The sequence below is a fragment of the Gekko japonicus genome, unplaced genomic scaffold (genome assembly GCF_001447785.1).
Source record: "Gekko japonicus isolate JY-2015 unplaced genomic scaffold, Gekko_japonicus_V1.1 scaffold589, whole genome shotgun sequence".
NCBI classification, from domain to species: domain Eukaryota; kingdom Metazoa; phylum Chordata; class Lepidosauria; order Squamata; family Gekkonidae; genus Gekko; species Gekko japonicus.
In genome coordinates this window covers 689,268-712,181 of record NW_015163105.1, presented here as the reverse complement: position 1 = coordinate 712,181, position 22,914 = coordinate 689,268, and the positions used below count along the sequence as shown (strand labels likewise).

General features: G+C 48.8%; 1 protein-coding gene across 1 annotated transcript in view; it reads right to left on the bottom strand.

Annotated features, from left to right (window-relative positions):
• DIS3 (DIS3 homolog, exosome endoribonuclease and 3'-5' exoribonuclease) overlaps nucleotides 1-22,914 on the bottom strand; it is a 38,757-nt gene that overhangs the window by 9,978 nt on the left and 5,865 nt on the right. The window contains exons 5-17 of the mRNA XM_015406780.1: nucleotides 22,526-22,690; nucleotides 21,201-21,368; nucleotides 20,064-20,177; nucleotides 19,842-19,979; nucleotides 17,651-17,797; nucleotides 15,257-15,373; nucleotides 12,144-12,245; nucleotides 10,158-10,222; nucleotides 9,975-10,059; nucleotides 7,602-7,729; nucleotides 5,053-5,139; nucleotides 2,036-2,192; nucleotides 808-1,022 (exon numbers count right to left, since the gene is read on the bottom strand). Of these exons, the coding sequence (XP_015262266.1) occupies nucleotides 808-1,022; nucleotides 2,036-2,192; nucleotides 5,053-5,139; nucleotides 7,602-7,729; nucleotides 9,975-10,059; nucleotides 10,158-10,222; nucleotides 12,144-12,245; nucleotides 15,257-15,373; nucleotides 17,651-17,797; nucleotides 19,842-19,979; nucleotides 20,064-20,177; nucleotides 21,201-21,368; nucleotides 22,526-22,690 (1,688 nt within the window). The remainder of the gene's footprint in view (nucleotides 1-807; nucleotides 1,023-2,035; nucleotides 2,193-5,052; nucleotides 5,140-7,601; nucleotides 7,730-9,974; nucleotides 10,060-10,157; nucleotides 10,223-12,143; nucleotides 12,246-15,256; nucleotides 15,374-17,650; nucleotides 17,798-19,841; nucleotides 19,980-20,063; nucleotides 20,178-21,200; nucleotides 21,369-22,525; nucleotides 22,691-22,914) is intronic.

The window sequence follows — 22,914 nt, the reverse complement described above, 5'->3', positions numbered from 1 at the left end:
CCTACAGCCAAAACCTCTGCGCATGCGTGGCTACAGAGGGAAGGCCTGGAGAGCGACCCCCCCAGCGACTCCGAGGCGGGCAGGCCGGGGGGGCCCTGGAAGGATTGGGGAGGCATTTAAATGTCTCCCCTCCGCTCCAAGGGCTGGGGTGCCCAGGCAAGCCAAGGGAAGGCAGTTTAAACTGCCTTCTCTTCCCTTCAAGTGGGGGGCTTGCTCGGGCTCCCCGCAGCCGCAGGGCATCCAGGCATTCCAAGGGGAGGCACGGGGGTGTGGCCTGATATGCTAATGAGCTGCAATGTCAGGAATGTGGCCTAATATGCTAATGAGTTTCTGCTGTTGGGTGTGGCCTATTAGGCTAATGAGTTCCTGCTGGCCTTTTTCTACAAAAAAAGCCCTGTGTGTATCTATAAGCTGCAAACCTCCTTTTGATTTATTGACATTCATTACAGAAATCTCACGCTCTGGCTGTTCCCTCCCTCCCCCTGGGAGAAGGAGGGGGAGGAGTCTCAGTCAGTTCTTTACCAGACTCACTCAATGGCACAGGAGAGGCTTGCCTATCTATCTCTCCTGTGCGACTGAGAGAGACTGGTAAAACAAACTGTGACATGGCAGCAGCAAGAGGACCGAAAAAGGAAGCAGGAAACAGATAGGGCCTTGCGGGCTGGACTGGGTTTCTTCCGAGGGCCTGATCTGACCCACGGGCTGCATGTTTGACACCCCTGCTGTAAGCAGATTTTGGTCCCCCACCATTGGGGGAAAAGGTGGGGTATAAATGAAATAAATACATGAATGGAAACACTGTAGTACCTTCTGATGGGCGAAGTAAAATGTGTATAAATAGGTGACGCCAACCCATAGTGGTGGAAATCATTATCCATTCCGGAGCAGAAGTAAACAGCTTGCATCATGCAGCGAGTCGCCAAGATACGTAACAAGGTGTTCAGGTAGGGGAAAGAAGGCAGTTCTGCGCAGTCCAAGGAATCAGCCAGAGCTTTTGCGGAATCGGTTTTGATTTCTAAGCCCTGGAAAATAGGGGGAAAGAATCAAAGCGGTTACTTCTAACAGTTCAAAGCCTTTTAGTGTTCAGTTTGATCTACCCTACCTACCCAGTCCACAAATTTAACATACACTGCTTGGAGCTGTCTTGAGGTTTGTCACTGTCTTCCAAATACAACACAGCCTTGATTCTAACTGCGCCGAAATGAATGAGCCTGTTTCAAAACATAACAGGCGGTGCTGCACTGCTGAACATGCTTGGAAAGCTATGGTGAAAAAAACCCCAAGATGACTAAACTATGGAAGTTGTTATTCTGATATATGCACAACTCAAAATATTAATGAATACACAAAAGAATGGGTGTGATATGTACAATGCTGAGGTTTTCTGCCCTCTTCTGGGCATGGAGCAGGGGTCCGGTGCCGGGGGGGGGGGGGGGTATTTGTGAATTCCCTGCGTTATGACCCTGGAGGTCCCTTCCAACACGATGATTCTAAAGCTCTTCTAGGCACACGGCAGAGGCAGCTTGTTCCCTCTTTTGCAGCCCCTTGCATGCTCCTCGGACGCATTCCCCAAACTCCGGGCGGTGCCTGCTGATCCCTTTCCCCATGCCCACTAAGTGTTTTTAGAAAGGGGGCAGAGCCACGTGGGGCTGCTGCCCAGCAAAGCTTCAGATTGTCTACTGGAGATTTGATTAGCTGTGCAGATTTTCCCCAAATGCTGCCTTGGCAGCAGCTGCCACGACAAGGATCTTCCTTGTGTGACTTAAGGTAAGCTGCGGCAGCCATTTTGCAGCTGGCTCCACCGCTCATGGCAGCCATTTTACATCTGGCTCCACCTCTCGCGGCAGCCATTTTGTGACTGAGCCCACCATGCAGATTTCCAGAGACTTAAATAAGGTTGGGAGCCCCTGCTCCAGTGCATGCAGGCAACACGGCCTCGGCCCTTGTGGTCCTCAACAACATCTCAAAGGAAGATGTACAAAATCAGCTCAGAACGCAACCCCTTTATCTGCTCCCAAGCACTGGGAGAGCTTGCCTTAGACTTGGCTGCCTTCACCAGGATGTCATAATTGGAAGGAGGAGGGGCAGGGTGCTTCCTCAGCAGGGCGTGCTCAGAGAACTCCTCATAGATCTTTTGAGCGACCGAGATGTTGGCAAGCAGCATGAACTCTTCGACCATGGAGTTGGTCTCTCTGTCAACATAAAGCATTGGCACATCAGAAGAGGCCGCAGTCGACATCTGGCGTGCGTGCTCTGTCCGAGGAAGGACGCTCTACACACGCACAAACTGAACTGCGACTGACTAAAGACCCGTGGATTCCCATAAGGACCCATCATAGCCACAGAGAGTGATAACAATGTGGAATTCGCTGCCCGAGGATGTAGTGACGGCCACAGGAATAAACAGCTTTAAAAGGGGATTAGGCAGATTCGTGGAGGATAAGTCTATCAGTGGCTACTAGCCATGGTGGCTGAGGGGAACCTCCACACTCAGAGGCACTAATCCTCTGAATTCCAGAGGCCACATCAGCTAAAGGCCTTGGCCTCTATGCCTTGTTGTTGGCTGTTCAGAAGAACCGGTTGGCCATTGTGTGAGACAGGATGCTGGACAAGATGGACCCCTGGTCTGATCCAGCAGGGCTCTTCTGATGTCAGCATGTTGCCAGTGCGCTGCACAGAGGCAGTGTGAGGGGCTATGCATGCCTGCCTCTCCCATTCCTCCATGTGCAGTTCTACTCTCTGGATCATACGACTTATTTGTGGAGCATGAGCTGCCTGCACGGTGCATGGGAGGGAAGATCAGGTGGGGGCGTGCAGACAGACTTGTTGCTCTGTGGAATGGCCTCTTTCTACTGCCTGTACAAGGCTCTCTTCGGCATTTCGGGAATCCTCTGCAAGCAGGCATGAGATGCCCCCACGCAGACTGGACTGAGCCATAAACACTAGCATTTAATGCAGCTGTGTACATTTCAAGTGCATTCCACCCAAAATAATCCTACCCAGAGGTCATTTCGGGGGGGGGATCGCAGTTACCCCGGGTGCGGTACGGGGGGCGGGGCACATGACGAAGCCTCACCCCCTGCTTCCGGCCACCCCGCTTCTGGCCCTCATTCAGCCAGGAGGAGGCAGGAGAAGAGGGAGGGTAAGTTGCTTCCTCCCTGCCTCTCCCCACCCCTGCCTGCCTGGGGCCAGGGAGGGCCTTCGCGGGGCTTCCTCGCACTCCCGCCGGCCGGGACCGTTGAGGGCGGTGTGTGTGGCCTTATGACCCACTTCTGGTGATGTCAGGGGGTGTGGCATATGCTAATGAGTTATGCTAATGAGTTCCCCTAGCTCTTTTTCTACGAAATGACCCCTGATCCTACCCATGCAGAGTTGGACTCCTACCACGGGAAGGCCTAGTGAGCTGTGAGTTGGGCAGCTGGAGTCGTTCGTAAGTCAGGTGGTGGAGAGGGAATCATCTTCAAAGGAAGCACAGGTGACTGGTTCACTTTCCGTTGCACCCCCGAGAATGAAAAGATGAGGCGGGCCAGGGGGGGGGGGGGGGGGGGGGGGGGGACAGGAGGATGTAGAACGCTTAGACTCTCACAGCAGGATGCTGCAGAATGGACCAGAATGGGAGCTCCAAATGGCTGGGCTAAAACTAAGAAGCCTGTGTTACACTCCCATCTGGGGAAAGGGAGGATGTCTAGAAAATATTTGATTTTTAAAAGTTTCTTAAGAACACTCCAAACATGACCCAAAATGCTTCCAGGACCAAAATCACCTCAGGACTGAAATCTGCTAGCTGTCATCTCTGACATCTCCATTTCCCCAGAATGCCCTGTGGTTCAGTCTTAAAACCCCCCCATCAAAACACAAAGCTTCCATCAACTATTACTCCCTGTCACATGTGGTCCTGCCTGAAGTCCAGTTTCCCTCCTCCACCAACAGAACATGGTGGACCGCTTCTGCAAATACCTCCCAACGTTCCCAAGGGCCCAAGCGACCTCTTATTCTTCAGGGAGCTCCAGTGGGAAGGGGGCCCCAGACGCTTCCCCAAATGCCACCCTTCGCAGCTCATAGGACCCAAGTGGTTAATGCTTTTAAAAACCAACAAAAAGATACACATAATCAATGCAACAGAACTGAGCCCAGGTGCCCAGCTTTCAGATGATCGTGATTTCTGAAATCCTTCAGCCAAGACTTGTGTGGAAAGCACCAAGGTTCCGTTTTGCATGCTTCACAACCAAGATGATCATAGTGCAATGAGTCATGAACCACGCTACGACTTGCAAATTGCAAAATGAATACAACTATAATAGGAACCGTGAAATGGAGCCTGGTAGCCCATCTTAGAGTTTTTTCAAACCCTTATTCAATATTGGTAAGCTATATATTCTGTTTTTCTTCTCTTTGATAACTTACGATAATGATATAAGTATATAAAATTATAAAATGTTCCTTTCCCCCCCCCCCTTTAATAGAATCCTGGTGATGTAAAACTGATTTTGGTGGTAAAAATGAACACAAAGTAGTTGATATTTCTATTTTCACTGACAAAATGCAATATAATATAAATATTACTTTTAAATTTCATCAAATAGATTTTTCTCATTATATCATTTTATGATATGAATTCTGTTCACTTCTGAAGACGTCCGAAACAAATTTTTATCTTCATAACCATATTGTGTATACTGTACATTATTTGGAAATAATATTGTGCACATTGTACAATATTTGAGAATCTTGTTTATGAAATTCTTTATTATATTTTCAACTCTGTGAATGAGATTCTTTATTGTAATATGTTTGGATAAGAATCGTTAATAGAATACAATATTTTGAGATTTCTTAGTGTCTTTCTTTCATGGTTCCTATTACAACTGTATTGGTTTTGAACTGTGAAATGCAAAATGAAGGCACGACTTCAGTGCCAAGCACGGCTTTGCGCACTTTGTATCGTCATTAAGGAACACTGAAAACTGACAGCGTTTGCTACAGGAAGCCTCACAACCAGACAATCTGACCACCACCACAACAATAAAGCACACATACACACATCAAACTTACTTGAGCTCCTTTGTCTGCAAATCAATAGGGTCGTGGGTTTCACTATCCATATGGAAGCGAACTTCAGGTGAAGAGAGAGTTAAAGCCCTAGAAGATAAACATATACAAATAAAGTAAACCTGTTTTACTGAACTCAGACAAGTGCTGACACGCTGCAGCCAATTTATGGTGACCCCGTCTCTAGTTCCAGCTCCTGCCAGCCTAGCAGTGAGAAAGCAAGAAACTGCAAGAAGATAAATAGCTCCCACTTCGGTGGGAAGGTAACAGCGTTCCGTGTGCCTTGGCGTTTAGTCATGCTGGCCACATGACCACGGAAACGTCTTCGGACAGCGCTGGCTCTTCGGCTTGGAAACGGAGATGAGCACCGCAACCCTAGAGTCGGACTCGACTGGCTTTCGAGCAAGGGGAACCTTTACCTTTTACATAGGTTTTTCAAGGCAAGAGGCATTCATTGCCTGCCTCTGCATAGCGACCCTGGACTTCCTTGGTGGTCTCCCCTCCAAGTACTAACCAGGGCTGACCCTGCTTAGCTTCTGAGATCGGACCGGATCAGGCTAACCTTGAGTAAATATCAACGCCATTGTACAAGTCATTCTGCAGTCCTTAGACGATCTACAATCCGTAATTAGGACACCTGAATCACTTGAGCTATGTCAGTCATCTTCAGTTTTTTTAAACCACCAGGGAAACCACCATTGCGTTCTCGGCTAAGGACTCTCTGGGCAAAGGGGAAGCAATGAGTTCCCCTCTACTAGCCTGCCAGGGATAGAGATGCTGTTTGATGCTCCCCTTTCCACCACCTCCGTCTTCAGCAGCCGTTCCACCCGGCCATTATGGAACAGTTACGCAAGTCAGCTAAGAATTAGTGCCCGAACCTGCTCGTCCTCCCTCTTCTTCTTCCGTCCCCTTCTACGATGCGTACGTTATGTTGCCAGCGTTCACAGGAATCGCAGACTGGCTTTGATACAATGGCCGAAACCATCAGAGAGAACGCAGTACAAATTGCAGTGGATTCTAGGGGCCATATGTAGTCTGCACAGGGAACTGGCTAAGCCTGGTGCTCTTCCCTGTGGCCTGCCTTGCACTGAGAGTGTGACCTATAAGCACAATATTCTGCCATACATTGCAAGATAATATGGGTAGTGGTGGGCAACCTGTAGTCTAGGAAAGTTTATATGGTATGAACGATCTTATCATAGAACTTTAGAGTTGGAAGGGATCTTGCAGGTCATCTAAGTCCAACCCCCTGCGCTCTGCAGGAGCATCTTCTCACAGAGAACCTCCAGCAAGCTAAACAGGGAACCCTGGGGCATCCCAGGACTGCAGCGTGGAAGTCACTGTGCTATACTGGGGTCCCCCAACGTGGTGCCCACGGGCACTGGGGTGCCCACTGAAACCTTTCCTGGTGCCCACCAAGTGTTTCCAGAAGTGGACAGGGCGAAGTGGGGCTTTTGTTCAGAAAGGCTGGCCACTGGAGATTTGATTGGCTGTGCAGGTTTCTTAAAAGGTTGCTTTGGCCAGCAACTGCCACCACGGCACAAGGATCTTCACTGTGTGGTTGGAAGTAAGCGGCGGCGGCCATTTTGTGGCTGGTTTGGCCTCCTGTGGCAGCCATATTGTGACAGCCGTTTTGTGGTGGCACGTGCCTCACTGTGTTGGGATTCCAAAAGGTGCCCACAGGCTCAGGAGGTAGGGGACCCCTTGGCCTGTACAATAAAGACTTGCTCTTATATCCCCTACCATGCTGGTAAAAGGAAAATCCACTCTGCCAGAAGCCAGATGGCTGTCGCTACTCTAAAATATTTTATTTGGTACTCTATTAGTACTTAAATAATCGGTAAGAATAAAATTCAGTTTAGATAAATAATTAAGACAAGTTTAGGACTAAGACGATATTTAGGTTTTTATCACAGAAGTCCATTCAACTGTTGAAGATGTATTCTCTTCAACATCTTATCATTGCTAATTTTAAGAGAGTTTCTGTTTATTCCTTAAAGAGAGAATCGAACCCAAAATTCTGTAATATTGATGCTTTATTGATTGTTTCTATATTTGAATTATGTAGTACATTTGATAATACATCTGATTTTACTTGTTGTACGTGACAATTCATAATATATTTAACAAACTTGATGGATCTAGAAGAGAAGAGATTGGATTTATACCCCGCCCTTCAGTACCCAAAGGAGTCTCAGAGCGGCTGACAAACTCCTTTCCCTTCCCCTCCCCACAGCAGACACCCTGTGAGGTAGGTAGGGCTGAGAGAACTCTGACAGAAAGCGCTCTTTTTCAAGGACAGCTCTGACAGAACTCTGGCTTGCCCAAGGTCATCCAGCAGCTGCAAGTGGAGGAGTAGGGAATCAAACCCAGTTCTCCCAGATTAGAGCCTGCGCACTTAACCACTACACCAAACTGGCTCTATATTTCCCCCCTCCCCTTTTCCCCTTCTGTATCCCACCTTTTTTTTCCTTGAGAAAATAATTAAAAAAATTAAAAAATAAATAAGAGTGGAAGAAATAGCACAACAGAACGCATGCTCGTCTGCTTACCCGTTATCTATCCGGTGCTTCTTAAGAATTTTAGCCAGCCTGTTGAGTCCACGTAAACTAGTGGTTATGTCATCGTTCATGTTGGTGGAGTCTATCTTCATTTGTGCCTCGGCATACGTCAGAGAAGCCTTCCCGGGGGGTGGGGGGGACGGTTAAAAATGAGAAGCAGTAAACACAAGGGCGAGAATGACATCCCCTGGACGCAACAGCTCTGAAGCTGACGGAGTTCTACATCTCCTTCTAAGACACTGGGTTCGGATTCTGTGGGCGGAGGGTGGGAGGGCGATTTTTGCCAATTCCCCATCCCACTGCAGACGCCCCCACACTGTTCTTTAGGGTCCCTTGATACCCCCACCCCACCCGGGGCACCAGCTTAACTCTGCTGGTGTTGTTTTAGATCCAATTCATACCTGCTAAAATTGGGGCAGGGGAGGGTGCGAATTCTGTACAGATCTAATGTGAACTGTTCCACAGCACCGTCCATGGTGAGCAGACATGGAAGGCTGGTTCGGATTCAAAGATGCCCTCGAGTGGCCAAACGTTTCTCGCTTGTGCAGGCCGTGGGCGTTATCTCCAGTTTTTCCTCCGTCCCCCCTCCCCGCCACGGCCTGCTGTCATATCTCACACCGGTCCAGAGGTCACCCCCAGCCCTCAAAAGCGGATTTCCAGAGGGCACAGCGGGTAAAGAGTGGGCACGGGGAAGCAGCGTTTAAGAGCAGAACTAATCGCTACGCTCCAAGCCAATATTAAGAGCGGAGTGGACCGTCTGCCCAGATCCCTTTGCATCAGCAAAATAATTACAGCTATTAATTCGACATTATGGAATAAAACCTACATGAGAAACAAACTATGCAAAGCCCCCTGCTGATTACGGGATCTAGGAGTGCTGGGAAATCACACCCTTAGCCTCGAGAGCCAGTTTGGTGTAGTGGTTAGGAGTGTGGACTCTGATCTGGGAGAACTGGGTTTGATTCCCCCACTCCTCCACATGCAGCTGCTGGTGTGACCTTGGGTCAGTCACAAGTTCTCCCAGAGCTGTTCTCTCAAGAGCAGTCCTCGAAAGACCTCTCTCAGCCCCCACCTACCTCACACGGTGCCTGTTGTGGGGAGGGGAAGGAGATTGTCAGCAGTGTTCCCTCTAAGCTGAGTTAGTGTGAGCCAGCTCATAGTTTTTTAGCCTCCGGCTCACGCATATTTGTCTCAGCTCAGGAAGGAGGGCTCCAGAGCAAACTAATTTATGCAGTAGCCAAATCGCTCGCTCACAGCTTTAATGCCAGTAGCTCACAAAGTAGAATTTTTGCTCACAAGACTCCATAGCTTAGAGGGAACATTGTAAGCCACTCTGAGACTCCAAGTGAAGGGCTGGGTATAAATCCAATCTCCTCTTCTTCTTCCAGTAAGGACAAGATAATCCTGGCCCCAGACATTAGGCAGGGGACCACTGTCTGCATGAAGCTCCTCTCCCCTTCCCTCCCGGAAAAACCTGTGTTGCAATGAAGGAAGGGAAAGGACAATCTAGTTCCCTTCACTTCAGAGTATGGACCCGTGTAACAACTGCAGTCTGTTCCAGTATTCCATGGATACCTCCAAAATCCAGGGAATACCTAGTACGTGGTAATCAGTAGCCAGGAGTAAGCCTCTGGAGACCCAGATTCAAATTTCTACTTGCTGTACAACTCACTGGGTGACCCTGGGCAAGCCAGTCTCTGCCAGCCCGTCCTACCTCACAGGGCTATTGAGAGGATGACATGGAAAAGGGAAGAGCCACATCAGCCACCCCAAACTCCTTGGAGAAAGGCGAGGATAGAAATGTGACACATAAATAAATAAATCTTGGGAGCGAATCCATTTCTTAGGTTCCCCACTTTAAAACTAGAGTTTAGAAGATCCTTTTGGAGACAGATACTAACCCAGGAATATGGTCCTGTTTCTACAGAAGAAGACAGAAGAAGGGATTGGATTTATAGCCTGCCCTTCATTACCCGAAGGAGTCTCAGAGCGGCTTACAATCTCCTTCCCCTCCCCCTCCCCACAACAGACACCCTGTGAGGTAGGTGGGGCTGAGAGAGCTCTCTCGAGAACTGCCCTTGAGAGAACAGCTCTGACAGAACTTGTGACTGACCCAAGGTCACACCAGCAGCTGCATGTGGAGGGGTAGGGAATCAAACCCGGTTCTCCCAGATTAGAGTCCGCGCTCTTAACCACTACACCAAAGGGTTCCAACAAGAATGATGTTCCACTCTTCCCGGCTCCTATCTTTATTTTAATGTGCAACTTCTGTCACATTCAGCACCTTTGCCTGGTTACCAAGAGATCAAAACTTGTGCTCCCTCATTTTTGCCCGCTAAAAACCCATACAAATTTTGATCCTACCTTGGAATTAATTATACTCTTCGTAAATCTGGTTTTCAAGATTTCAGCATTGGGGGTCATTTCCCAGATACATGAAAATGCAAGCCTAGGAAGGAGGGGGGGAAAGGCGGACAGATGAAATCAAAGAATTCACTTACAATTGTCTTGAATACCTAAAAAAACCCGCGTAAACGGCATGATTACCTGTCAACGTTGGATCTCAGAGAACACAAGTTGGAACTCAGCAACTCTGGAACCATATCAATCCTCTGCAAGACAAGGGACAAGAATAGGCATGTCACGTTTCTTTAAATCGTTATTCTCTCTCACGTCTTCTCCTGTACTGCAGATTTATACACCTGTGGCTAATTCGAATAAGAACACATTCGCGATCTTTGTGACTGCAATCTGCTCTTCTCCCATTACAGATACTGAACCAGTAGCAAACACTGAAGAGCCAGAGTGGTGCAGTGGTTAACGTGTCAGACTAGGATCTGGGAAATCCGAGTTCGAATCCCCACTCTGCCATAAGAACATAAGAGCAGCTGTCATGATCTGTGCAGGACTGGGAGCAAGGCCTAGTGCGGCCTGGTCCCAGGAGAGACCTGCATGGCAGTGGAAAGGAGACATAGCCTACAATCCCCACAATGCTTAGCGACAGTTGTAGCCAATCTGTGTCCAGGGATTGTGTGAAGAGATTGGGACTTAAGCTTTGAGGGCTGTGGAAACTGTGTTCTTGTCTCTTCTGTGGTCTGGCCTCACACAGAGTATAACTGAGGGGACTGGTCTGAGAGAAAGATCCCTCACTTGGGACGGAGTGAGTATAAGCAGGAGGCCTGGTATAAGAGGGCCGTGGGTCTTGAAACAGTAACATAAGAACATAAGAGAAGCCAACATTGGGATCAGGCCAATGGCCCATCCCATCCAACACTCTGTGTCACACAGTGGCCAAAGATACCAGGTGCCATCAGGAGGTCCATCAGTGGGGCCAGGACACTAGAAGCCCTCTCACTGTTGCCGCCCCACCCCCACCCCGAAAGCACCAAGAATACAGAGCATCCCTTGCCCCAGACTGAGCTCACCAGTTAAGTGAACTAGGTATCTGTTAGATTTTGTTTATTTTTGCCTATAAACACTGTTATATATTTTAAAGCACCTTGTCTTATTTTCATTGCCCCAGTACTGTTTAATTGCTCTCTGCTGGGTCATCACACCTATGTTCTCAGCTTAAAAAGGGGCATTTTGGATGGGCTTGGGAGGGTACTCTGGGCCTTCTCAAGGAATCTGAAGTCCAGAGTGGTGGCAGCTGGAGGTGGCAGCCCGCTGGGGTCATGACAGCAGCCCTGCTATATCAGACAATAGTCCATCAAATCCAGCATCCTGTCTCCTCTGGAGGGCCAACAACAGGGCACGGAGGCCACGGCCTTCCCCCTGATGTTGCCTCCCAGCTCTTGGATTCAGAGGCTTAGTGCTTCTGAATGTGGAGGTTCCGCTCAGTCACCCTGGCTAGTAGCCATTGACAGACCTATCCCCCATGGATCCATCTAATCCTCTTTTCAAGCTCTCTAGTCCAGCGACCATCACTGCATCCTCTGGCAGCAAATTCCGCAATTTAATCACTCCCTGTGTAAAGAAGTATTTCTTTTTGTCTGTCCTGAACCTCCTGCCCATCAGCTTCGTTGGATGCCCTCGAGTTCTAGGATTTTGGGAAAGGGAGAAACATTTCTCTTTGTCAATTCCCTCCACCCCGTGCATAATTTTACAAACCTTTCCGCAACTAGCAGAGGGCAGGTCATGCTGAATTTCAAATGACCTTGTTGGGCACACCAGGAGAAACGCCTAAATACACAGAAACGCTTTCCTTATCTATAGTTGCCCCATCTCCCCACCCAACAGAACTGGCCCATGAAGCTCATTATCACGAGTAACAATCAACAGTACTGATAAAGAGTTTTGGCAGCCTTCACATGAACATTTCTTTAATATTTTGATTCTCCAGAACTTGTTGTAACTATGAAATTGGGGGGGGGGGGGTTTACTCTTACAGCTGTACTCATGCCACATGGAGAGACGTAGGCATTCATAACACAAGTGAAAAATAGCTGCATTAAGTTCAAGGCTAGAACGAAACCAAATTTGAACGGGGAAAACTTGATATGAATATAAAAGAGATACAAAAAGGAAATTTACCTTTTCACACAGGTATACAGTGGTACCCCTTTTTGCGGATTCTTGGTCCAGAGCATTTCCTGGTCGAATGAAATGGCTGACATCTGCGATATGTACACCGACCTATTAAATACATAGGTTATTCAGAATTTTCGTAAGTATATTTGTAGTTGAATTCCTCGTGTAACGGTTAAGAACAGCCTGATGTGGTGGTTAAGACTTCCTGCGACAAAAAGAGCCCTGAGTTAAGAATAGTGGACTCTAATCTGGAGAACCAGGTTTGATCCCCCAGTCCTCCCCAAAAAGCCTGCTGGGTAACCTTAGGCCAGTCACAGTTCTCTCAGAACTCTTTCAGCCCCACCTATTTCACAAAGTGACTATTGTGGGAAGAGGAGAGGATGGCGATCGTAAGCCATTTTGAGACTCCTTAGGGAAGAGAAAAGCGGGGTGTAAAAACCAACTCTTCTTCTTCTTCTTCCTAGGAAGCCTGCTGGGTGATCCTGGGCCACAGTTCTCTCAGGACACTCTCAGCCCGACCTGCCTCACAAGGTGCGTGTTGCGGGGGGGGGGGGAACAGAAGGCAACTGTAAGCCACTTTGAGACTCCTCAAAGTAAGGGAAAGCAGGACATAAAAACCAACTCTCCTCCTTCCTTTTGTGCTACCTCAGAAAGTTAACATATATGTATTTTCTCTGGCATACTTCCATGCTTGAGAGGAGATTGATGGAGCGTAACAACAGGGTCTCAGTTAATTACTCTCAGCATCCCACAATTAAGAAGGGTACATTTACACATCTACCTCCAATGCTGATAGATTTATTATATTTTTTTTGCTCCCCCTCTCCCCCCCCCCCCCCGGAATGAAATCCAAACAAAAGGTGACCATATAAACTTGGCTTGTTATTCCAGTTTGGTCCTTGCATCTGTTAAAACATTTTCCATTATGTTGTATGCTATTTTGCTGCTCACCCTCTCGCTGTATGTACGGACTGGTAACTTCTATTTCAATCTATCTGAAGAGGTGGGTGTGCACACAACAGCTCACACTTTGAATAAAACTTTGTTGGTCTTAAAGGTGCCACTGGACGCACACTTCGTTCTACTGCTTCAGACCAGCACAGCCGCCCCACCTGAATTCCTCTTGCAGATATTAGGGTTGGAACCTACCCCTTTGAATTCTCCCATGCGCTTCCCGAAACTATCACAACACTATTTTTGTGACAGCTGAATAAACGTGTTACCGCTACAGCTGTGTAACAGCATTAATACCTCAGAGGATGTCAAACTCGTCTTAAACTTAGAGCGACAAAAACGGGAATCGTTGAAACAACGCTTCTCAAAAAAAGGGATATTTTTAAAAAGCGATTACTCATTTACAAAAGTGAAAGACCACTGCTTCCAACTGGTATTTAGCATCTGAAAACTACCAGCGGAACGGCAGTTCAGACTTCTGCACTGCGTGGAATGCAAGTATGTCACTATAACCCTGACCCTAAACAAGTTTATCCATAGGCACGGAATTGCGCAACTGGCTTTCACAGAAGAAGAAGAGGAGATTGGATTTATACCCCGCCCTTCACTTGGAGTCTCAGAGCGGCTTACAAACTCCTTTCCCTCCCCCTCCCCACAACAGACACCCTGTGAGGTAGGTGGGGCTGAGAGAGCTGTGACAGAAACTGCCCTTTTTCAAGGACAGCTCTTATCGGAACTATGGCTTGTCCAAGGTCATCCAGCAGGTGCAAGTGGAGGAGTGGGGAATCAAACCCGGTTCTCCCAGATTAGGGTCTGCGCACTTAACCCATCAAAACTGACTGCTTTCTGAGCCCAACCAGGAAATACATGAAGTTAAATACTTAAAATGACATCATCAAATCATCATCATGGGAATAATATTCAAAGGGCATAATTGGTTACAGAAACTTAAACAACATTTACATCAAAATTCCCTTATTGGTCAAATGTAAGAAAGGTGTGCCTATGCAATAGCGTCACATATTTACTTGACATAAACTAAGTCATATCGGCCAAGGCTTGTTCTCACCCAAACAAAAGTGTTGTTCTCTGATACCCAGGAAAAGATCCATTGTGACCCAGACACTATGCAGTTATAACCTAAACAATTAGAACCATGAACCTTATATCTACTTGTATGCTAAAAGAATGTCTCCCGTGTCTTGTCTGTTAACAGCAACTAGGAAAAATCCCCCTTGACCCACAAAGAAGAGAGGCCTTCTATATACTAGGCCTTCATTATATTCCAATAAAACATTAGATCTATAATAAGCCTATAGTATCCAGAGAAATATGAATAATCAAAGAAAGAGGAAAAATCTATATAGTCCCATCTCTACTACACTTTTGTGCGCACATGAAATGCATGCACACAAAAGCTTATAGCCAGAATTAAAACTTTGTTGGTCTTCAAGGTGCCACCGGACTCAAACTTTGTTCTGCTACTCCAGGCCAACATGGCTGCCCACTTGGAGGTAACATACAGTCAGAGGTCATTTCAGGGGGAAACACGGGGGATCGCAGTTCCCCCGGGTGAGGTACGGGGGGCGGGGCACATGACGAAGCCCCGCCCCCTGCTTCCGGCCGCCCCGCTTCCGGCCCTCATTCAGCCAGGAGGAGGCAGGAGGGTAAGTTGCTTCCTCCCTGCCTCTCCCCACCTCTGCCTGCCTGGGGCCAGGGAGGGCCTTCACGGGGCTTCCTTGCACTCGTGCCAGCCTTGCAGGTCCACCGCCGGGCCCCTCATGGGGCTCGGCAGTGGAGCTGCAAGGCCGGCACCGGCGGCCGGGACCGTTGGGGACAAGGTGTGTGGCCTTATGACACATTTCCAGTGATGTCAGGAGGTGTGGCCTTATGACACACTTCCGGTGATGTCAGGCGGTGTGGCATATGCTAATGAGTTATGCTAATGAGTTCCCCTAGCTCTTTTTCTACGAAATGACCCCTGCATACAGTAGATGCAGCAGCTGGACCACCATTTTCTTCCAGATTGTTTTGTTTTATGCCGTGCGACTGTTTCATGCGTTTTTCATCTCACTTGCTTCCTGAACACGCCGACATAAATACGGTATCACGGGCACGAAAACGGCAGAGCGGCGTTTCGGTAAACCCCGAGGGGAACTTGCCTCCAGATTGCCGTTTTCCAGCTCTCTGCAGTGCAAGGCGTCGTCGATGTCAGTACAGCCGGGAGGATCGACGCTGCACACGCACAGGTGCCTCAGGTCCTCTCTGCATTTAATATCCTGGAAAAAAATTTTTCCCAATGAAATACTTTAAAAACAATGGTAATCGCACCCACCCACTGAAGTTTATACTATTTCAGAGAACCTTAATTATAAAACGGGCAATTCAGGCTAGAGATACAGTAGTGGAGTGCCACAGGCATGGTGACACAAGCCTGTCGGAGCATCCTGAAGCCCAGCCACTATATTTTGGCATGAGGTTTCCCGGATTGGGTCACGTTTACAGTGTAATCCTGTGCAGAGCCAAACCAGTCCCCACCTTGATTTCGACGGGCTTAGACTGGAGTAACTCTGTGTATGACTGCAGTTTCTGTCAGATGCATGTAGTGGTAACTAGGAATGTGTAATTTTTATTTTTACCGGTATTTTCCAGTTTGGGTATGGTATTCGGACCCATGATCATTCGGGTCCGACAGACTCGAGAAGAAAAACACCAGTAAAAAAGGCTGGCTATGCAGAGGCAGGCAATGGCAAACCACCTCTGCTCATCTCTTGCCTTGGTAACCCCATGAAGGGCAGCCTTCAGTCGATTGCAAAACCAGTGCGAAAACAGCAGTGTGTGCTCTACATCTTAAACAGAGATTCCAATCAGAGTGAACATAAGAACATAAGAGAAAAGCCAATGTTGGATCAGGCCAAAGGCTCATCCAGTACAACACTCTGTGTCACACAGTGGCCAGAAATACCAGGTGCTATCAGGAGATCCACCAGTGGGGCCCTCCCACTGTTGCCCCCCCCCCCAAGCACCCAGAAGACAGAGCATCACCTGCCCCAGCCTGAGAGTTCCTATCTATACCTTGTGGCTAATAGCCACTGATGAACATAAGAATATAAGAGATGCCAATGTTGGATCAGGCCAAAGGCTCATCCAGTACAACACTCTGTGTCACACAGTGGCCAGAAATACCAGGTGCTATCAGGAGATCCACCAGTGGGGCCCTCCCACTGTTGCCCCCCCCCCCAAGCACCCAGAAGACAGAGCATCACCTGCCCCAGCCTGAGAGTTCCTATCTATACCTTGTGGCTAATAGCCACTGATGGACCTCTGCTCCATATGCTTATCTAATTCCCTTTTGAAGCCGCCCATGCTTGTAGCCGCCACCATAGTGGCTCTATCTGACTCCCAAAGAGCAGCCTCGCTGGCAATGAACTGGTGCAGCAAAAAGAACAGCAGCAAAGAAAACAGAGTAGAGAAGATCTCCTATTCGCTGGAACAATGCAGCTTGGTGTACAAACTGCTGATGGCCACACCAGGGGGTATTCCCCCCCCCCCCCCGGTACTTCCAAGTTCACACTTATTTTGCGGACAAGAAATTCAGGCTGGAACACACTGTGACTGACAAGGTTTTGAAGACCAGTGACAAATGAGCGACGAGCATGTGGCCAGCTCTGCTTTACTCCAGTAAAACCCGTTTTCAGCTTCGAGGGCGTGGGCCGAAGTGAGGAACAATTAAAGACTATGAAGATGCAGGAAAGGGATTTAAGTTACCCATCTTTACAGCTACTGGATCTGGATACTTTTTTCCTTTTTGCTGTCAAGTCGCAATCGACCCCTGGTGACCTCTCATGGGGCTTTCAAGTCGAGAGACGTTCGGAGGAGGCTCGCCATGGCCTGCCTCTGCGTAGTGACACTGGACTTCCCTGGTGGTCTCCCATCCAGGAGTCATTTCCTGCAGGAGCGCACAGGAGCGGAGCTCCGGCAGTAAGGAGCCCAGGGGGCGGGCACATGCAACAAGCCCCACCCCCTGCTCCCACCAGCCCTCAGTCAGAGCAAGAAGCAGCCAGGAAAGTGGCAGAGCCCCCCCCCCGGCCCCCTGGTCCAAAACAGTCCAGTGGCACCCTTAAGACCAAGTTTTATTCAGGTACAAGCTCTCCCTCCTCTGCGAGGGCAGATCTGCACGTTGCCCCCCCCCCAATAGCTAGCAATCCAAAACAGTCCCGTGGCGCCTGAGCGGTGGGTGTTGCCTTCTGACACACTTCCGGTGATGTCAGGGGGTGTGGCATCTGCAAAAAAGTTATGCTAATGAGTTGTGCTAATGAGCTCCTGCACCTCTTTTTCTACGAAATGACCCCTGCTCCCACCCAAACACTAACCAGGGCCGACCCTGCTTAGCATCTGAGATCTGATGAGGGCAGAGTAGCCGGGGCCACCCAGGTCAGGGAACATCTTTTCTCCGTCCACTGTCACCCTCTCCCTTCCTGCTGCGTCATGCAAGCGCTACGGGAGACAGAGGGACAAAGCAAAGTGTCTGCTGGCGATCTGTGCTTTCCTTGTACCTTCTCGGTGATGCTCCAGGGCATCTGGGGGAGGAAGCTGAGCACAGCCTGGGAGAAGGGCTGGTGAGGGACATCATGCTCCAGCAGCAGGACTTCGGTCTCCGTTTCCTTATCGCCGGCGGCGCCCAAATTCTTTACAAAGTGGCCCTGGACGAACACACATTTCAGTACGATGAAACGCAGCCGTTAACAGGCTACTGAAAAACAAAGACCGTTTCGGGCTGCAACTCAAGATGTACTCGTTTGACTAGCCAGAATGCTGACTTCTAAACAAACGCAGGCTCCGGTCATGTGTGCGAAATAATCCACTTTCAGTGCACTTTCCAGCTGGATTTTTACTGTGTGAACTCGCAGAATCCAGTTGGAAAGCAGAATGAAAGTGGATTATTTAGTGGGTGTGACCGCCAATGCTCTCCCTCTAAGCTGCGGGGTCTTATAAGCAAAAATCCTACTTGGTGAGCTGCTGGCATTAAAGTGGCGAGCGAGCGATTGGGCTACCGCATAAATTAGTTTGCTTGGGAGCAATGCTCCCTCTAAGCTGTGGGGTCTTATAAGCAAAAGTTCTACTTGGTGAGTTGCTGGCATTAAAGTTGTGAGCTAGCGATTTGGCTGCTGCATGAATTAGTTTGCTTGGGAGCAATGCTCCCTCTAAGCTGTGGGGTCTTATAAGCAAAAATCCAACTTGGTGAGCGACTGGCATGAAAGTTGTGAGCCAGCGATTTGGCTGCTGCATAAATTAGTTTGCTTGGGAGCAATGCTCCCTCTAAGCTGTGGGGTCTTATAAGCAAAAATCCAACTTGGTGAGCGACTGGCATGAAAGTTGTGAGCCAGCGATTTGACTACTGCATGAATCAGTTTGCTCTGGAGCCATCCTTCCTGGGCTAAATCAAAAATGCGTGAGCTGGAAGCTAAAAAGCTGTGAGCTACCTCACTTGCTCAGCCTAGAGGGAACACTCGTGACCACAGCCATACACAGGATTGAGCCGCTGGTCTGTTAATTCTAAACAGGGCTTCCTGTGAGGTCGGCTCAGGGTCAGAGCATCTCAGGGCTCCAGGTCTGTGAAACCATAACAGCAGTGGAGCAGGACGTATTGCAAACAGGATGAGAAGTCCTCGAAGACGGTCCAAGTCAGTGTTCCCTCTAAGCTGAGTTAGTGTGAGCCAGCTCACAGTTTTTTAGCCTCCGGCTCACACATTTCTGTCTCAGCTCAGGGAGGGATGGCTCCAGAGCAAACTAATTGATACAGTAGCCAAATCGCTCGCTCACAACTTTCATGCCGGTAGCTCACAAGACTCCACAGCTGAGAGGGAGCACTGGTCCTGGTAGAAAGCATCTCTGTCAAGTGAGCCTCCAGAGGGAAGGGCGGGGCACGAAGCCAGCGTGGGAGAAGAGGGCAAGCCCACAGGACACATCTGGCTTGATATGCGCAACGCTGGACACAGCTGGGTAGCCCCATCTGCAGCGGTGAAGGGGGAGGGTGTGCCGCGTGGGGCTGTGGGGGGGTGGTGGGGACAAGTAGGGAGGCAACCAATGTTCCCTCTAAGGTGTGGAGTCTTGTGAGCAAAAATTCTACTTTGTGAGCTACTGGCATTAAAGTTGGGAGTGAGCAATTTGGCTACTGCATGAATTAGTTTGCTCTGGAGCCATCCTTCCTGAGCTAAGACAAAAATGTGTGAGCCGGAGGGAACACTGGAGGCAACCTGCACTAATTAGCCCCAGGTGGGCACAACTACCGGGGAGGAATTTCATGGCGGTTCTGTGCTGGAGGTGGGGGGCGGAGTGACTCGGTTGATCCGGGAGTGAGCCGGACAGTAGCACATGCCAAGGTGATGACAGCGGCAAGGAGTCGGGGAATTTGCACTCTGTGCGTGGCCAGTGGCTGTGTGGAATGAGAAGGTGCTTAATAAAAGGTTCGTATCTGCACTCTCCACATCTCCTGCCTCCTCCATGGACGATGGTGCCTCACCCACCCCCTAGCCTCATGCAGGCTCCCACGCCACCCACGCCCCGCCCCAGGGGTGGGGAGGACTGCCAAGCACACAGTTCCGCAGGCCACGTTTTCCACCCTGACACAACATTTAACAAACAGAGCCTTGCCATTCTCTTCCCTTGGAAGCGTTTGGTCGTTGCACTGATTTCATGCTCTTCAGACCTATTGAAGTGATCCGTGACGTTTCGTTTCAGACTTACATTAGGGTACCGTGAGTTCCGGGGCCAGCCGTCGATCGCGACAATAATGCGTTGTCCTTCGAGAGTGGAAGCCTGCCTTGTTTCTATTCGGATCCGAGGGATCCTGCGATCGGCAGGGGTGAATAAATGCCGCCTTGCCTGTTAAAGAGAACAGGGGCAGCGACTTTCAGTAAATTACGGAAGGAAGCGGCAAGGCAAGGGTTGGATCACAGGGGTGCTCACCTCTTTTATCTGTGATTTAGAAAGCATGCCACAGAACGGCCTCCAGTTCCGCTTGATAATGCCCACCACTCGGCCTGTCGGACGCAGCATTCTGTTGCTCGCAGAACTTTTCAGCTAGATTTTTTTTTTTAAGAAGACAAAGGCATCAAAAACCACCTGAATCTAATGCAGGCCGACCAAGTAACACAACTGCTCATGCTTTGCAAGAAGAACTGTCACGTTCCTGGCCTCAAACGGTTTATGACATCACAAGGTGCTTTGCATAAATCTCACTTTGAGCTTGCGGAGTAGAATTCTATCACTGTCCAATCCTGATCAGGGACAGCTGTGTGCACTCCGCAAGTGGGGCACAGGATTTGGTAACAGGCAAGTGAAGAACCTCAGGTGCCCTGGAGGATGCTTTCCCTCTTCCTGCTGCTACCAAGGGCAGAGTAACGGATGCAAAATAGTACCAAAAAAACCCAAGTTCTGTATCGACAAAAGTTGAGTTCTGCAACTACACAACTGCAGAGATTAAATACACCTGCATGGATATTTCTCATTTAGCCTTCTACCTGTGCCTCAACCGTGGGGCTGCGGTGGCTCAGAGGTTAAAATGCTGAGCTGCAGACCGGAAGGTCGGTAGTTTGGCAGTTCGAGACCCGAGTGTGCCGCATGACAGAGTGAGCTCCCGTCTCTGGCCCCAGCTCCTGCCAACCTAGCAGTTTGAAAGCAAGGAATTGCAAGTCGATAAAGAGGGACCGCTTCGGTGGGAAGGTGACAGCGTCAAAACCTTATACTCCCCCCACCCCCCAAATCTTGTTGGTGCTACTGGGCTCTGATCTAGTTCTACTGCAAACCAACATGTCCATCCACCGAAACTGCCTTTAGATCTGGAGAATTCATTAAGCCACGCTCATACTTGAGACTCTATGGCCCTAAAAGGCTAGAAACGTGCATTCAAGAATGAAAATGGAGATTCGTGCAATTGCAAAATCTAGAAAAAAAAATGATATTTTTTTCTGCACTTGCATTAAAGGATGGAATATGCACCGCCAACTAATAATGGATCAGTAAATAAAGCTGATATGGGCAAATCTGGTTGAAAGACTGGGATGGGCAAATACAGGAAACACATTTGTTGTGTTCATATCATACACTGTTTTCTTTCTCCTCTTCTTGCTCCACGTCGTCTTCATTCGGATTCGCATCATCGAGCAAAACCACGGAGGACGGCGCGCCCCAGGCATCTTTTGGCAAGAGTTCCACTGCCACTATATCTTCGTGCACAGCTCGGTTTAAGTTTCTAAGCCCTTGTATTATTACCTGTTAACGCAAAAGCAAACAAAGGTTGAAAAACAGCATTAATGAAACTAGAGAACCCATAAAACAAAGTGATGCAATTGAAAGGGAAATCCCAGACTTCAAGCTCAGTTAACTGTGGCCCTAGAAATGCTATTTCTCAAAGAAAAAAAATACAGGGCTCCCCAAAAAGGACAAAAATAATGAAGGGAAATGTGCAAAAGCTTGTTGATTTTTGTAGACTGTCCATTCCAATATCGGTCATAAGAACATCAGAAGCGCCCTGCTGGATCAGACCAATGGGCCATCTAGTCCAGCATCCTGCCTCACACAGTGGCCAACCAGCTCCTCTGGATGGCCAACAACAGGACACAGAGGCCGAGGTCTTCCCTTGGCTTTGGGATTCAGAGGATTAGTGCCTCTGAATGTGGAGGTTCCTCTCAAACACCATGGCTAGTAGCCATTGCTAGACTTATCCTCCATGAATCTATCTAATTCCCTTTTAAAGCTGTTTATTTCTGCTAGACTGTCCCAAGGACCTAGTACAGATGCAACCTGTAAGCACAGCAAACGCTAACAGTGTTTTGTTGCTTTACACCTAAGGAAGATCCCATGTGTGCGGCAAACCTTTGTTTTAGCTTGCTGAACTATCTGGTGGACACGTGTAACTGCTTGCCACCTCGCAGGAAGAGGCAGGAAAACTATCTTAATTATGCCTCACTCATAATACTGCCAACCTAGCAGTTCACAAGCAAGAAATTGCAAGTAGATAAATAGGTACCACTTCGGTGGGAAGGTAACAGCGTTCCGTGCGCCTTGGTGTTTAGCCATGCCTGCCACGACCATGGAAACGTCTTCGGACAGCGCTGGCTCTTCGGCTTTGAAACGGAGATGAGCACCGCAACCCTAGAGTGGGATTCGACTGGCTTTCGAGCAAGGGAAACCTTTACCTTTACCTTTTTACCAAACTATGGATTCAAGCAAATCATGGTCACTCAGAGGCAGCCTGCCTGTACCAAGAAAAGGCCAGGAAGCAAGACATTGCTCTTCCTTGTTTCCAAAGCCACACAAATCCTCTGCCGCTCTTCTGGGCCTCAACAATTTAAAATGCCCATTAGGACAAGGGCACAACTTTCCCCAACGAAGGACTGCACACACAAAAAGCATCCATCAAAACCAACCTCTCTCTGTTCTCCGTCTCCGTGAACCCAAACGGTGGCTTCCAGGTAATTATCCCTGTTGGCTCGGAAGGTTCCCTGAAGGTAAAGGTTGGACTTTATACCTTGCTGCAGTTTGCTGAGGGGGAGATGCTCTGCGAAAATGATCCTCCCGGTTTCGATTTCATTCTGTAAGAGCCAGACGCGCACGTAAGGGACAGTTCACCACATTACCACTCCTGGTAACCAACTCCAAGTAAAGCATTCGGGTGCAAGATCGTCTAACAATAAAATGTTATAGACAGGGCTTGTTTTGTAGAAAAAGCCCACCAGGAACTCATTAGCATATTAGGCCACACCCAACGGCAGAAATACTACACTACTAAACTACAGACATTCACACAGCCTCTCTC